Genomic DNA, 16,357 nt, shown 5'->3' on the forward strand with positions numbered 1-16,357 from the left:
GCCGAGGGCAGCTCCGGAGGCGGCGGGCGGACGCTGAAGTCATCGCCGACGTGCGGGAGAGGATGGACCTCGCTTGTGCATTGGGGCGCGCGCTTTGCTGGGGCTCCCAAAATGCGCAGCGGCGGCTCCCGGCCAGGGGGGGTCCTCCGGTTTGCTTGCCGCGCAGTCACCGAGGGAGCTGTCCACCCCGCCTCCGCTCTGGCGCACGACCCCAAAAACAAGGGCCGGGAGGGGAAGGGAGGACAGCGCGCGCGCACGCACGCACACACACACACCTCGGCGGGAGTGCGCGCGACTGCACCGGAGCTGCACGCGCGGCACGCAGCGCAGCGATTGCGCATCTGAGCGAGCGGCAGGGAGGAAGCGACGCGCTCTTTCTCGCTCACATTTCTTTTCTAAATAGACGCGGGCAGCCAAAGCGTCGCTTTTGCATCGAGAAACGCTTCGGGCGGCCAAAGCACAGATTCAGGCCTGGGGGTCAGACCTTTGAAGGGAAGGAAATGAGAATCATTTGTGCCCCTGTGCTGAATTGCAGGCACACAGGTGTTCTACGGAGAAAGTACTGTGAAATCCAAGTAACAGGGCGAGGAAGAGTGGGGACTTTGTCCCACATTTCTGCTGCTCATAAACAGGTTCAGAATGCGAGTCCAAGATCCGTTCACTTCTGTCCAGGACCACAAGATGAAGAGGCTGTATTCCAAGTACCTATGGCACAAGGGGACAGGGGGTGGGCACTTTCGACTCTCAACTGCCCCGAGGGGTCTCCTACGCATATTTCCTGCCACGGCAATGCTTCCGGGAGCCCTGAGAAAGGTCAAAACAGAAGGCAGAGGTTCCGCCAGTGCTCCCCCTTTGACTTCAGTGGCCTTGGTTTTCAGACACAGTAAATCTAGTGACAGGAGACCCTTGACCGGGGGCATACCTAGGCGTTGGTCAGGTTGGCCTGCCAAGGGCGCAGACCCAGGGGTGCACAAAAACCGCAAAGGAAGACAGAGAGAGCCGGTGATTGCCAAGGGTGCAAGGGACTGGGGTGCCATTGATACAGCCCCTTGCCAATGGTGCAAATGAGCCTAGGTAAGCCTCTTCCCTTCACCCCTCCCGTCCCAGGCAGGCCTGGCTAAGCCAAGAGATTTGCCATCCTGACTCCTTTTGGATTCAACTTCACTTTTGCCACTTGAACAGCAGCTTCCAGCAACTGGTATTCAGAAACATAGCCGTCGTGGTTCATAGCCAGGGTTAGCCTTTACCTCCCATGAATTAGCTCACTTTTCCTTCAATGCCATCCAAGTTGGTGGCCACCATTGCCTCCTGTGGGAGTTCCAAAGTTCATGTGCTTTATGTAATTTTTCCCTGTCCTAAATCAGCTTCAATGGATGTGCTCAAGTTCTACTGTACAACTATTATAGTTTTATTGTTGTGAGACAGGGAGAAAACCCACTTTTCCCATGCCATGCACATCCCTTCTGTCATGTTGCAGCTGATCTACCACTGAGCTTCACATTCATACCCTGTCCTGGAAAAGAAAGAAGCTGCAAGGGTTTAGAAACGACTCCAGATTGCATCCCTTTTTAGGCTCAACTCAAATATTAGCTTTCTGTAGAGTGGGAGATGCTGCCCAGTGGAAAAACAAGCTCCCTGAGATATGTGCTGCACAACTGGAAGCAGGCAGGTGACATGTTTTGTACTAGGGACCAATTTGATACACAGTTGGGCAAACAGCTTTCCCCTTCGTAGCCTCAGGTGAAAGGACTTATCTTGAAGAAACTCTCCCCTGAAAAACAAGACACCATGCACGCACAGATCTTACAAACAGTTCATTTATTCAGCTTTAAACTAAGTACACAACTGAAAGGAGAAGGCGGCATTTTGGCACTATGCTATACGTTAGTTATTTCTGTGTATCAGCTCTCAGGAGATACTGTACTGGTTACACTGCTGTGCTTTAAAAACTTGGTGGTGTTTCCCAGCAGGCAGAGGATTGAAGAAGAAAAAATGTATTCCTGTTTTTACAAAGAAAAAGTACAGGATGTGCAGAAGATGAAAACACACACAATTCTCAGATGATTCCCCCCCAAACATAGGAGTCATTCTTGCACTCTATAATTTACCACACACCAGAGTATGTCACTTGCTTGTATTCCCAAAGTGAGGGAGCGGGTGGGGGCAGAGTGGCAGAGATTACATAGTAAAAACCAACAGATTCACTAAAAAGGTAAATGAAAATCAAGCCAAAAACTAAAGTCACCTCATTAGAGGGAGGGGGTAATATTAAAAACCAGAAGAAATTGGCATCGAATCAGATACAAAAAGCTGAAAGCACTATTATCAACACCTAAAAGTGCGATTGTTTAAAAGTTAATTCTCACAAATGAATTATGTAAAAATTTTGCAAACTGTACAGTGCTTTGCCAGTGCAGTGCCTCTACAATTTATACAGTCCTTTACATCTATGTAACACATATTGAACATGTTGTGAAACAGCCAGCCAATAGCCACCAGAGTTGCAGAACAAAAAGGAATTTGGGATGGGAGGGCGGGCGGGCGGGCGGAGGAAGATACAGTACTTCTTGTTTTTTTAAATGCAAGTTACATACTTGTTCCAAGATGAGGACGTGAGGCAAATGGAAAGATGTGTGACTAGCAAACAGGGAATATTTAAAAAGTCTTTAGCCACTCATTATTAACATATGTACATACTCTTTTGTTCTCTGAAATAAAACCAACACTTGAGAGCCACTCTTGTCCGTGGACTCTACTGAACTGAGGACAAAAATAACAAGACTGCCGCTTACGAAGGCAGGCAAAAGTTAAGGTTCAGTACCTGGCTGGAGAATCTTACTTAAAAACCTGTCAACAGAAAGGACAACTCTACTGCTCTGATATGGACAACAATAGAGGGGAAAATATTTGCTCAGCAGGTAAGGCTTCAAAAGAAACCCAGCTTAAAGTTCTGCATAGCCTGGTATTGCATGGGAGCTGGAAAGAGGCAGAACAATGTTATGGGGGACATTTTTGGCCTACTCTTACAAGCAAGTGGTCAGCAGTTCACAGATGCACACTCTTGCAGGCAGATCAGATGAAGAGTTTGAGCACCCAAAATTGCAGATACTAGGTTCAAAAGTCCATGTATGTAATGTGAAGTTGCAGCATTAACCACCTGCACAGAATAAGATTTATTTTTAAAGGGCTTCAGGTTAATGCAAGGAATTTACATGAAAGTGTGGAAAAAATCATGATTGCTCCCTTCAAACACAAAGACTTGTCACACTGCGGCAGTCCCCTCCCCAGTGCAGCAGAAATCCTCAATAGTCCTTCCCACAGAGACTTAAGGTATGTACTTCCTTAAAGGATTCCAGCGCTAAGCCTCAGAGTTACCATATCCAAAAGGGTTCTATACACAATAAATTAGTTTTGAGTTTCCTTTATTTTTGCGGAAATGGCAGTGGGCCCTCATTTTTCCGAGAACCTGCAAGACGAAAGGAAACAAGAAAGGAGAGCTTGGATCATGTTTTTGCAAAAAAAAGAACGTGTGTACCTGTGCTAAGGCTTGCCAAAAAAAAAGAACGTGTGTACCTGTGCTAAGGCTTGCATTTACAATATATATAATCACTGTCAACAAGATCCTCCTCCCTGTTCTCCTCTCCGCAACTGCCAAGGACGGAAAGATGAAGCCAGCTATACCTTTGCCTTTGGCAAAAAGCTGCTCCAGCAGAGAGAGACTGTGATGGCAGCAGGGAGCATGGGGGAAGAGGGCAATCAATTTCCCCAATACTCTCCAACAGGCATCCCCAAACTTTGGCCCTCCAGATGTTTTGGACTACAATTCCCATCATCCCTGACCACTGGTCCTCTTAGCTAGGGATCATGGGAGTTGTAGGCCAAAACATCTGGAGGGCCGCAGTTTGGGGATGCCTGCTCTCCAACCTTCACAGTCAGTGGATATCCACCAGTGAATGGCAGCTTCCCTCTTCAGGATTCCAGGTGGATCGGGGCTGTCTTATACCTGGACTGTCTTGTTAATGTGAAGGTAAAGGTAAAGGCCCCTGACCATTAGGTCCAGTTGTGACCAACTCGGGTTGTGGTGCTCATTTTGCTTCACTGGGCGAGGGAGCCGGCGTACAGCTTCCAAGTCACGTGGCCAGCATGTCTAAGCAGCTTCTGGCGAACCAGAGCAGCGCACAGACCCAGAGCATGCACACGAAAGCTCATACCAGTGACAAACTTAGTTGGTCTCTAAGGTGTTACTGGAAGGAATTGTTTCATTTTGTTTCAAATACTCATTCCTTTGTGGAAGCATAAAGCCATATACGTAGGAGCGGTTGTGAGAAAGCGTTCTTCACATAGTCATTTGCTGGAAGCGCAAAGCCATATATGTATGCGCGGTTGCGAGAAAACAACACCTCACCGCTCCCATGGTAAAAGTGGTACAAATAGTCAAATGGAGCCCGGTTCTCTGGATATTATCCAGGTTCCGCAGCAAGTTTCATCAGTCAATAGTGCTAAATAATACAAAATGGCATTTCAGTTACAATAAATGAAAGACCATAAAGTATATGCAATACCATCTCACAGTTCGCTCAAGACAAAAGATCATACGAAATACAGTCACAGAAAATATTGAAACTGGTAATAACAATCATTTAAATACATTTACAGGTACATGGAATCAATAATCACATTCATACATTGTTAAAGGTACAGTAACACTTCTCTGTTATTGCTAAACAAACAATGGCACAAAAAAATTGATTTATATATAGCGTCCAAGGTCAAACTCGGCATTCAAACCTGTCACAGTGGCCGGAGTGGACTACTTCAGAGTAACGACGCTACGCAGCTCTGCATTTTATTCTTTTATTGGTGCTGCGTATTTACAGTGCTCAAGTCATTGCTATTTACACGGAGCGATGTTGTCAGTCGGTTTCAGAACCTCCTAATGGCTTTTGGCGCGTCTTTCTCCAGCACAAAAGCTTTGGCAGACCCATCCTCTTGCCCCTCCTCTTCCTGCGTAATTCTGGAGTTGGGGGGATGGGTCTTCCCCCCTTACTTGCCCCTTCCTGTCCCACCTGGGACCCTGGCTCCTCTACCTTGCCTGAGCCTCGGACACGACTTCCTGCTTCCCCACTGGAATCGGAACTCTCCCTGCTTTCCCCTTTGCTCGGGGACGGGCTTGAACTCAGGAGGGGAGGGACTTCGCGATATCCCCTGTCCCTCACATCCACCCCCCTCCCAAGCTCTCCTTCACCCCTCCCCAGGCCCCCCCCATGTGTCGGTGACGACTGGAAGCCTAAAAACTCGGTGCTCTCCGAGCCCGTTGGTGTGAACACCTCCCCCCAGTCCTGCGAGCCCCCCCCTTCCGCCTGGGAGGACGGGAATCCCAAAAAGTCCGTGGCGTCAGAGCTGGTGGGGGTAAAAATGTTTTGCCAATCTGCTCCTTCCTCTGACTGGGTGGATCTTGGCGACACCCATACCTCATCCTCTGGTTCCTCAAACTCCGCTTCCCAGCGCCATGGTGAGCTGTTCTCCCGTGCCTCCTCCTCCTCCCCCTCCCTTTCCATGTGCCAGGGCTTGGGTCTGTGGGGAAAGAGGGCGTGAAATTCTTCCACCAAGAATTCCTCCTGTATCTGAGTGGCGGGAACCCATTCATTCTGGGACGGTGGAGCATCCTCCCATGCCATGAGGTACTCCAGGCCCCCCACCCCCCACCTTGAATCCAGGATGGCCGTGGCCTCATTGAGTTGCTCCCTGCTTTCCCTCTCCCCCCCTCCCTCGGGGGTTTGTTCGCTGTCTCTGAGCCTGCTGCTTTCCCTGTACGGCGACAGCAGCGATCTATGAAACACTGGATGCACCCTCATGTCCTCTGGCAGTGCCAGCCTGTATGCCACCGGGTTGACCTGTTGCGTGACCGTGAAGGGGCCCAGCCATTTGGGTGCCAGCTTTTTGCACCTCCCTCTGGTGGGAAGGCCCTCCGAGGACAACCACACCTTGTCCCCCACCCTGATGACCTCCCCTTGTCGCCTGTGGCGATCTGCCCCCTTTTTGTACGCTTCCTTGGCCCTCTCCAAGTGTTCTCTGAGCTGCTGGTGCACCGTCTCCAGTTCCTCTGCCCAATCCTCAGCCTGTGGGCCCTCCTCCTCCTCCTCCCTCTCCCTCTCTGGGAAAGATCTGAGGTCGCGCCCGTAATTGGCCTTAAAGGGCGACACCCCTGTGGAGACGTGCACTGCATTGTTGTAGGCAAATTCTGCTAGTGGCAAGCGATCCACCCAGTCCGTTTGCCGCTGGCTGACGTAGCATCTCAGGTACTGCTGCAGAATGGCGTTGACCCTCTCCGCTTGTCCGTTGGTCTGCGGGTGTCTAGCCGTCGACAAGCTGACCTCCACCTGCAGGAGGTTCATGAGCCGCCGCCAGAACCTGGAAACAAATTGGCGGCCACGATCCGAAATAACCCTTAAAGGTAATCCATGCAGTCTGAAAATGTGATCAACAAACAGTTTGGCTGTCTCTTCTGCCGAGACTGCCCTGGCACATGGTATAAAGTGACACATTTTGGACATGAGGTCCACCACCACCAACACTGCAGTCTTACCCCTGGACGAAGGCAGATCTGTGATGAAGTCCATGGACACCACTTCCCACGGCCTGTGTGGTGTGGCTAAGGGCTCCAGCAACCCTGGTGGCGCTGCTCTGACCACCTTCGCCCGCTGGCAGGTGGTACAGCCCCTTACATAGTCTCGAACATCTTCCCTCACCCCTGGCCACCAGAAGTGTCTCATGACTAGGTGAGTGGTCTTGTCCCTTCCAAAATGCCCCGCTGTAGGGTTGTCGTGCATCTGCTTGAGGACCGTACGTCGAAGCTGGGTGGTGGGTAGGTACAGCGCACCCTTGTAGAAAAGCAGCCCTCTGCGTTCTGCAAAGTCTTTTGCCTGCTCCCTCCCCCCTCTCAGTTCTCTGAAGATGCGGTTGGCAAATTCATCCGCTGCCGTCAGTGCTGTGAGTTCTGCCTCGCTCACCACTGCTGCTCCGCAGGACCATGCCGACGGGGGGAAAATGTGCCTTGGGGCTGGTGGCGCCTCCTCCTCCATGTACTCTGGCTTGCGGGAGAGGGCATCCGCCCTGACATTCTGCTCTCCTGGGATGTAGTGTATGGAGAAGTTGAAGTTCGAGAAGAACTCCGCCCACCGTATCTGCCGCTGGTTGAGCACCCTGGCAGTTCTCCAGAACTCCAGGTTCTTGTGGTCTGTGCACACCTGGATGGGGTGCTTGGCGCCCACCAGGAAGTGTCTCCAGTGCTGGAACGCCGCGTGGATCGCAAGAAGTTCCCGATCAAAAACTGTGTAGTTTCGCTCGGGCTGGGTCAACTTCCTGGAGAAGAAGGCACAGGGTCTCCACTCTCTGTTGGCGTCCAGTTGCAACAAAATGGCGCCCACAGCCTTATCAGAAGCATCTGTTTCAATGCGTAGGGGCGCGTCCTGAACCACGTGGAACAGGTTCTGGTCTGAGGCGAACACCCTCTTGAGGCTTTCGAACGCTGCTTGCGCCTCTGGTGTCCACCTGAACTTCTGCTTGCCTCTCAGGCAGTCAGTGATGGGAGCCGTAACTCGAGAGAAGTTCTTGATGAACTTCCTGTAGAAGTTGGCAAAGCCTAGTAGGCGTTGGGCATCTTTGCGCGTCCTGGGGCTGTGCCAGTCCAGGATGGTCTGCACCTTGTCCTTGTCCATTGCCAGCCCCTTGTCTGACAGCTTGTAGCCCAGGAAGTCCACCTCCTTGGTGTGAAACTTGCACTTCTCCAGCTTCACATACAGGTGGTTCTCCTTCAGGCGCTGTAACACCTCCCTGACGTCCTTCACGTGCTGCACTGGGTCGTTGGAGTAAATAAGGATGTCATCCAGAAAGACCAAGCATTTCCTGAAGAGTAGGGACCCCAGGACGTGGTGCATGAAGGCCTGGAAGCATGCTGAGCCCCCTTGCAACCCGAAGGGCATCACCAGATATTCAAAAGAGCCCAGAGGCGTGAACATCGTGGTTTTCCACTCATCGCCTTCCCGGATCCTGATCAAGTTGTACGCCCCCCTCAGGTCTAGCTTGGTGAAAATCTTGCCTCTGCGTGCCGCTGTCAGGAGATCATCCACTCTGGGCATGGGGAAAGCCACTGGCTCTGTCACCGAATTCAGCCGTCTAAAATCCACCACAAGACGGCGCTGTTGCGTGTCTTTCTTGTCCACCCAGAAGACCGGGCTGCCCCCTGCTGCCTTGCTTTCTCTGATGAACCCCCGCTTGAGGTTCTTGTCGATAAAAGCGCGCAGATCCTCCAGTTCCTGGTCTGACATGGCGTACAGCTTGGCTGGGGGTATAGTTGCCCCAGGCACCAGGTTGATCTGGCAGTCAAAAGGCCTGTGTGGGGGCAGGTGGTCGGACTCCGCTTCACTGAAGACCTCCTGCAGGTCCCAGTATGGTTTGGGTATCGCCTCACCCCCTTTGACGTGCATGGTGGCCACCGTGGCTATCGGAGGCCCCTCCCCTGGTTGGTGCTGCATGCAATGTTCCAGGCAAAAGTCCGATCCAAAAGTGATGCATCTCTGATGCCAACTTATGGAGGGGTCGTGGCGCGCCAGCCAGCTCATGCCCAAAACGATTGGGGGGTCTGAGATGGTGGTGACGTTGAATGCCAGTGTCTCTGAGTGCCTTCCAACCGTCATTCTCATGGGGGGGGTTTGATGAGTGATGGCCCCTCCCAGCAGCTCTCTGCCGTCAATGGTTGCCACGTGCAGAGGAAAATCCAGCTGCAGAAGCTGGATCTGGTGCTCTTCTGCAAAGTTTCTCGAGAAGAAGTTGGCTGAGGCACCACTGTCAATTAGGGCGAGGACCGTCAATGGATAGCCATTTGGGAGCGTGAGCGTCACTTCTAGAACCACTCCTGCTCTGGGAGGGGTGGGCTGGCTCTGCTCCTCTCTGTGCGGGTGGGTGGGCTGGGGCTGTTGTCTGCTGACTGTGCCTGGCTGCCGCCCCTTGTCTCCTGCAGCCAGGCTTTCCCGTTTCCCTGCTGTGGTGCTGCGTCAGTGGGGGAGGGCACAACCGTTCCCGCCTTTCCTTCCCACTCCCTGCGATGTGGGCAGTCTCTGACGAGATGCTGGGGGGAGTTGCAGAGAAAGCAATTCCCACCCCTTCCCTCCTTGCGTCTTGGCGCCGCTGGGGTTTGAAAAGCCCGCGCGCGCGCGCTATCAATCTGCATGGGTTCCTGGTCCTGACTGGCCCCAGGCGTGGCTTGAAAGGGTTGTTGAGGGAGTGGCTTCTCCTGCGACCGTGGGAACCAAGCCCGCTTTGCGCGCGTTGCTTGCTTGTCGCTCCATCTGGATTCCTGCCTCACCCCCACCGCCAGAGCCGCTTTGCTCAGTTGATCCATATTACTGGGCTTTGGACCTCTCGAGAGCTCATCCTTCACCTCCTCATGCAACCCCAAGTAAAACGCCGCTTGCATTGGGGCAGACTCCAGATCCCACCCCAATCTGTGCACCAGCATGGTGAATTTCGCCCAATACGCGCGAACTGTCATATTTCCTTGGCGTAAATTATGAAGTTCCTCCTTAGTCTGGTCCATATGACTATCGGACGAATACATCGTTTTCAAACCTTCTAGAAATAGTTTGACATTCTTCATGCAAGGATTCCTTGTTGCAATTAACGGTCTTAGCCACTCCCTGGCCGCCCCTGTAAGGTGCTCCACAATAAACGCTACTCTGTGCTCATCATCAGGGAACTCATCGTGGTGCAGCTCAAGAGCATACACAATCTCAGTCTCAAAGCCCTGAAACTCCTTCGGGTCTCCATTGAACTTGCTTACTAGGGTCCCGGCTCTCCTTCCTGGCAGCACTTGGACTTGGGGTGCCCCTCCCGCCTTGTTTTTCTCTGCATCCAGCTTGTTTTGGAGGTCTACCGCCACCGCCCTTAAATGCTGCTCTTTTTCCTGGAGCTCTCTCACCTGTTCCGCAAGTTGTAGCCGGTCGTCCTGGACCTTCTTAGTCTCCTCTTTAGCTGCCTTCAATTCCCCCTGCACCTGCAGCGACAGCTGTTGCAGTTCTAGCTGGGCTTGCTCAGCGATCTGCCGCCACTTCTCCGCCTCTGACACGCTCATCCCGGCAACTCCAAAGTAGCCCAAAAATGATTAGGAGGTTGCTGTCACAGTGGCCGGAGTGGACTACTTCAGAGTAACGACGCTACGCAGCTCTGCATTTTATTCTTTTATTGGTGCTGCGTATTTACAGTGCTCAAGTCATTGCTATTTACACGGAGCGATGTTGTCAGTCGGTTTCAGAACCTCCTAATGGCTTTTGGCGCGTCTTTCTCCAGCACAAAAGCTTTGGCAGACCCATCCTCTTGCCCCTCCTCTTCCTGCGTAATTCTGGAGTTGGGGGGATGGGTCTTCCCCCCTTACTTGCCCCTTCCTGTCCCACCTGGGACCCTGGCTCCTCTACCTTGCCTGAGCCTCGGACACGACTTCCTGCTTCCCCACTGGAATCGGAACTCTCCCTGCTTTCCCCTTTGCTCGGGGACGGGCTTGAACTCAGGAGGGGAGGGACTTCGCGATATCCCCTGTCCCTCACAAAACCCTTTGACCTTTTGACAGAGTTTGACATTGGATGTTATATATAAATCAATTTTTTACCGTGGGAGCAGTGAGGAGTTGTTTTCCTGCAACCACACATCCATATATGGCTTTGCGCTTCCAGCAAATGACTATTTGAACAATGGCTTGTTTGTTCCAGCCGTGCAATGTAATACTTACCGGATACACTACCGGTATAGTAAAGAGACAGACATTAGTTCAATCTATGTTTATGAGTATCTCCAGGCTTGGTTGTGCACACTGCACTTTTGTTTGCTCATTGTTTAGTATGTTTATGAGTTTATATACCTAGTCTAGTAAAATTGTCCTTGACATTCATAAGCCAGTTTTGGTGGTGTTGGTTTGTTGTATAATAATTGTCATTACACCTGATGCATATACCGTGTATACCGAATCCGCTGCACGGCAAGGGGAACTTGATTGCAAAGCAGTGTTGAACTTGCTGCCCATCACAGTGTCAGGTGATTTGACAGGCAGGTTGTTCCATGGAGGTGGGGATCAGATACTCATATGGCCCGCCAGGCCAAAAAGTATTCCCTACCCATGTTCTAACTCGCAATGCAAACATGAAAATACCCCCTTGCTAGGCTTTAACTGAGCTTGGAAGCAAATTTCATGATAATGGAGCTGTGAATACATTAAAGATGCCTAGGTTTATGCCACAGCCCTGTTATCTATTCAATTTCAACGTGTCTAAAATCACATCTCTTGCCATTTTAGAGCTGGGTTCGGCACAGCTGGATTATCTAGAAAAGCCTTCCGAGAAGCTTTTATGGGCCCACGATCACACAACGCAATCTCACCTCATTATGCATAATAGCACGGCGAGACCAAGAGGTCAGTAAGGACGAGAAGCTGGTCATCAGTGAACTGCTGCTTGTGCTCTTGCCAGTTATCATGGTGGGTCCTCCGGAAATTGGACAAAGTTTTTTTAACTGTCATCTGTGTGGCGAGAAGCAGAGATATGGATCTAAACAGCGTATTTAAAACAACTATCACCCTGCGTTGGCAGAGGCAAATAAAAAAATAAAAAAATCATGAGAAGCCAAGTTATTCTCAGTTTTCTTTAAGAACTCAGCTATGAATTTGTATCATTTTTATAAAAAACAACAACAACCCACCACAGCAACAAAATCTTGTGAATTCCTAAACATTTGTAGTCCAGGTGCTAAAAATGCAAAGCCATGTAAATCAGAACGATCCTTTAAAAATTATCTTAGGTTCAAACTGTACCTAGCACCTACATTATGGTCTTTCCAGGGCCAGATGAAGACCTTTTTCTTTCTCAGGCTTTATAATTATATGCTTTTAGTGAAATCTTTGATAGTGGCACCAATTACTTTCCCCTATGCTGACGTTTAGGCAGCCTTATCTAGATTTTTATGCTGTTCTAGGCCTTTTTTTAAAAAAGAAGAATGTTGACCTTTATATGCTGCCTTTTTGTGCTTTTATCTTGACTGCAAATATTGTTTACATGCTCTATTTTGAGTATATAAAATAAAACAAACCATACATCCATGTTATTCTGAGGGTTCTGACAAATAATTTCAGTATATCTTGGTTCTATTGGTCTTATCCTAAGCTAGTCATTCTGCATTTCAGAGTCAGATAAAAATGGCACCTAAAAGTTAACCAAGCACAATGCTATAAACTTGTTAACCAACCAACCAACAAACAGAAAGGACATCAATCAGAAAAGGACCAATGATGATGAGAGATACAAGACACACTGCATTTTTGTCCCCTACTGCCAAGAACTGGCCCTCAAGTTTATAGGTTCCAAATTTAAGGGGGAGAAAGATTTTGAGAATGGCAGTGAAGTCCCAGTCCCCAGTCTTCTGAGCTGGTAGAATGCTGACAAAGAAACAGCAGCCACATTTTTAGTTCCAAAAGTGCAATTTTATTAAAAACACATTCTTGTTGCTGAGGAGCACCCTGTTCGTTCTCCATCCTGTGTGAACACACTGGGAAGCTGAGTGAAATGCCATTCCTTCCAGGGTTTTTTCCCTACAGGTGAAACTTGGAAAATTAGAATATCGTCGAAAAGTGCATTTATTTCAGTAATGCAACTTATTATTTTTTAAATTTTCTTTTAATTTTAACAAACACTTTCTTTTGGAAATTCCACAGTTATAAAACAAAAAGTTACAATAATACAAAATTATTGCTATTACAATTACAATTAATCCAGAATGCGGCAGCTAGACTGGTGACTGGGAGCATCCGCCGAGACCACATAACACCGGTCTTGAAAGACCTGCATTGGCTCCCAGTACGTTTCCGAGCACAATTCAAAGTGTTGGTGCTGATCTTTAAAGTCCTAAACGGCCTCGGTCAAGTATACCTGAAGGAGCGTCTCCACCCCCATCGTTCTGCCCAGACACTGAGGTCCAGTGCCGAGGACCTTCTGGCGGTTCGCTCACTGCAAGAAGCCAAGTTACAGGGAACCAGGCAGAGGGCCTTCTCGGTAGCGGCACCTGTCCTGTGGAATGCCCTCCCACCAGATGTCAAAGAGAAAAACAACTACCAGACTTTTAGGAGACATCTGAAGGCAGCCCTGTTTAGGGAAGCATTTAATAGATTATTGCATTTTAATGTTCTGTTGGAAGCCACCCAGAGTGGCTGGGGAAACTCAGCCAGATGGGCAGGGTATAAATAATAATAATAACAATAATTATTAACATTCCGTCTTGCTTTGCATGTCATGCATCTATCTCATATATTGGTTTCACCTTTTAAGTTGCGTTACTGAAATAAATGCACTTTTCGACGATATTCTAATTTTCTGAGTTTCACCTGTATGTGCTCACAAGCTTTGATTCTTCCTCAGTCAAGCTACGCACCAACCTGTTTCATCTTCCTCTCTCACCAAAGTAGAGGTCCCCCACCTTGTTCAATAGGGAGATTGGGACTTTACAACTTAATAGGGTGAGTAAAACCAGCTCCTCTTCTCTCTCTACCTTTTAAGGCCACTTTCTCTATTAAGTGGAACCAAATGGGAAACGTTTCCTAGACCAGGCACCCCCAAACTTCAGCCCTCCAGATGTTTTGGACTACAATTCCCATCTTTCCTGACCACTGGTCTTGTTAGCTAGGGATCATGGGAGTTGTAGGCCAAAACATCTGGAGGGCTGCAGTTTAGGGATGCCTGTCCTAGACTGTACCATCTGACTTCAGGCAAATCTAATGCATATTTGAGTGTTCCTCATAGGAAAGAAGGGGGAACAAAATCCTGCACAAATGAGGGAGAATAGTTTTAGACTAACTTCTCCAAATTCACCACTAGTAAGTAAGTAAGTAAATACCCGGCCCTTCCCGGCTAACATCAAATATCAAATACATTAAAACACAATCAAACAATTGATTAATTTACAGCTTGAAAATTAGAACCAGGATAAAATTAAATGGCTGCTCACGAATTACAACCATAGGGGTTGGGAACCTCAAGTATTCATCAGGGCCAGCTATCCATGTTGGTCCCACATGAGCCGATAAAAGGGCCAAAGAGGTAACTTATAGGGTCCAATAGAGGGGGGTCAAACTGGGCCCGGACCGAAGGCCAGGTGGAACAATTTCATCATGCAGGCCCTGTGGAAGGATGTCAAGTCCTGCAGGGCCCTGGTTTCCTTCGATAGAGCATTCAACCAGGCTGGGGCCAAAGCCGAAAAGGCCTTGGCCCTGGTTGAGGCCAGTTTAAACTCCTTGAGGCCCAGGACCTCCAAGATATTATTATTATTATTATTATTATTATTATTATTATTATTATTATTTTTCAATTGACAGGGGAGCTCTCTCTCTCTCTCTAAGTATATAAACAAAGTACCTTCTCAATCATCTTCAAGAGTCCACTATGAAAAGCATTACTCTGTTTATAGTTACGATTCATGTTTGCAGCACCAGAGAAATGCAGATTCTGATCTAATCGCAGACCAAGACCTCACCCCAAAGGTTGGAGCTTCCCAGGGTTCCAGACATTCCAAACCCTACCCGGAAAGGCTGGGGACTGAACCTGGAACCTGCGTCATACAAAACAGATGCCCTGCCAATGAGCCCTTCCCTTTTGCCTGCCATCAGCGGAACAAGGCATACTTCCTGGGGCAGGAGATTCCACACAATCAGAACTACTTCTGAGAAAGCCTTGCTGCCAGGGGATGCGGTAAGAGGGCTCTTACCTCAATAGGCTGAGGATCATTCAGATGTGCACTAAGGTCCATTAAAAGCTGAGGCATCCAGGTGGGCACGTCGTAAGGACTGGATAAAATGCACGCGCTAAGTCCCAGCACACCAGCATGGCGCTTAACCAAATCTGCAACAGAGCAAGTCATTGGTGTTTTCTATGTACAAGAAAAAACATTGTGGGTTTTTGTGTGTGTGTGTGTGTGTGTGTGTGTGTGTGTGTGTGTTGGGGGAAAAGGGCCCTTTCTTTCTAAAGATTTCCTATAAAATGGGTCTACTATACAATGGGCAATAGCTGATACCTTATTCACAACGTTTCCTCCCCAGCTGACCTCAAAAGCGATGGAAAGGAGGGTCAGGGGCTCCTTGGCGTAGTACAGTATCCCCTTTACCTGCAGGAGGAATGGTATCCACCACTGTGCTGAGGTCTCTCTTCCTCTTCTTCGGGAGTCTCCTCTTACAGAGCTGCTCAAAGTGAGTCTGCAGGGGGTCATCAATCACCAGGAAGTGGCACTGGAGCAAGCCGCTCAATGTGGTGGCCGCCATCTCTCTCACCTAGGGATGGACGAGGACACCAGTTATTCCTGTGAACAAGTCTGGTTAACAAGTCAGCAATTTGTTCCACTGCAGTATCTTTTTTCAAATGACCCCGTAGTAATTCATAGAATCATAGAGTTGGAAGAGACCACAAGGGCCATCCAGTCCAACCCCCTGCCAAGCATGATTGGCTTGCTTGGTAGTCCTTGCTGTAGGAGTTCCCGCATTGAATTCAGCTGCAAACGTGAATTTTAACGTATGTGACAGGATGTCAACGAAAGCGGTTCGGTGGCGTGTTTGCTCACTGCCCGGCCAAGTCTTCTGACCCTGGGGTTTATTAGCACTTCACCTTTCAGCTCAGCAGTATGTGTTTAAGAATGGGCTCTTTAGGCTCATTGCTTAACACAAATTTGAGTACGGTAAAGGTAAAGGACCCCTGACAGTTAAGTCCAGTCGCAAACGACTCTGGGGTTGCAGCGCTCATCTCGCTTTACTGGCCGAGGGAGCTGACGTTTGTCCGCAAACAGTTTTTCTGGGTCATGTGGCCAGCATGACTAAGCCACTTCTGGCGAAAACAGAGCAGCGCACGGAAACCTATTTATCTAGTTGCACTTTGACATGCTTTCAAACTGCTAGGTTGGCAGGGGCAGGGACTGAGCAATGGGAGCTCACCCCATTGTGGGGATTTGAACCGCCAACCTTCCAATCGGCAACCCCAAGGCTCAGTGGTTTAGACCACAGCGCCACCCGCGTAGTATAAAAATGAGAGGAAGTTGATCTCAAGTGCCTGTTAACTTCCTATGCTCATTTATTACGGGGTGTCTGCAGGCTGATTCTTAGCTTTGTAGAACTTTAGAATATTATGTTCAAGGGTATAATTTAATGTGCTGGTTTGGATGCAGAGTGTTGGCAGGTGCTTGTACTCTGGAGAGCCAGTCGCAAATGTGCCAGCGGATATCAACTTCTGAATAGTGTCAACTACGTGTTTTAGATTCTTTACCTTTTATCACTTATATGGGGATT

The 16,357-nt window shown here is 49.2% G+C and overlaps 1 protein-coding gene across 2 annotated transcripts in view; it reads right to left on the minus strand.

Annotated features, from left to right (window-relative positions):
• Window positions 1-1,801: 1,801 nt before the first annotated feature.
• Window positions 1,802-16,357, minus strand: part of PSME4 (proteasome activator subunit 4) — an 89,068-nt gene continuing 74,512 nt past the window's right edge. For both annotated transcript variants that reach the window (XM_060273131.1, XM_060273130.1), the window contains 4 exons: window positions 15,190-15,352; window positions 14,794-14,927; window positions 11,425-11,563; window positions 1,802-3,466 (listed from right to left, as the gene is read on the minus strand). In XM_060273131.1, coding sequence (XP_060129114.1) covers window positions 11,429-11,563; window positions 14,794-14,927; window positions 15,190-15,352 — 432 coding nt within the window. In that variant the 3' untranslated portion in view covers window positions 1,802-3,466; window positions 11,425-11,428. The remainder of the gene's footprint in view (window positions 3,467-11,424; window positions 11,564-14,793; window positions 14,928-15,189; window positions 15,353-16,357) is intronic.

Source organism: Zootoca vivipara, chromosome 3 (assembly GCF_963506605.1).
Source record: "Zootoca vivipara chromosome 3, rZooViv1.1, whole genome shotgun sequence".
In the NCBI taxonomy this organism is placed as follows: domain Eukaryota; kingdom Metazoa; phylum Chordata; class Lepidosauria; order Squamata; family Lacertidae; genus Zootoca; species Zootoca vivipara.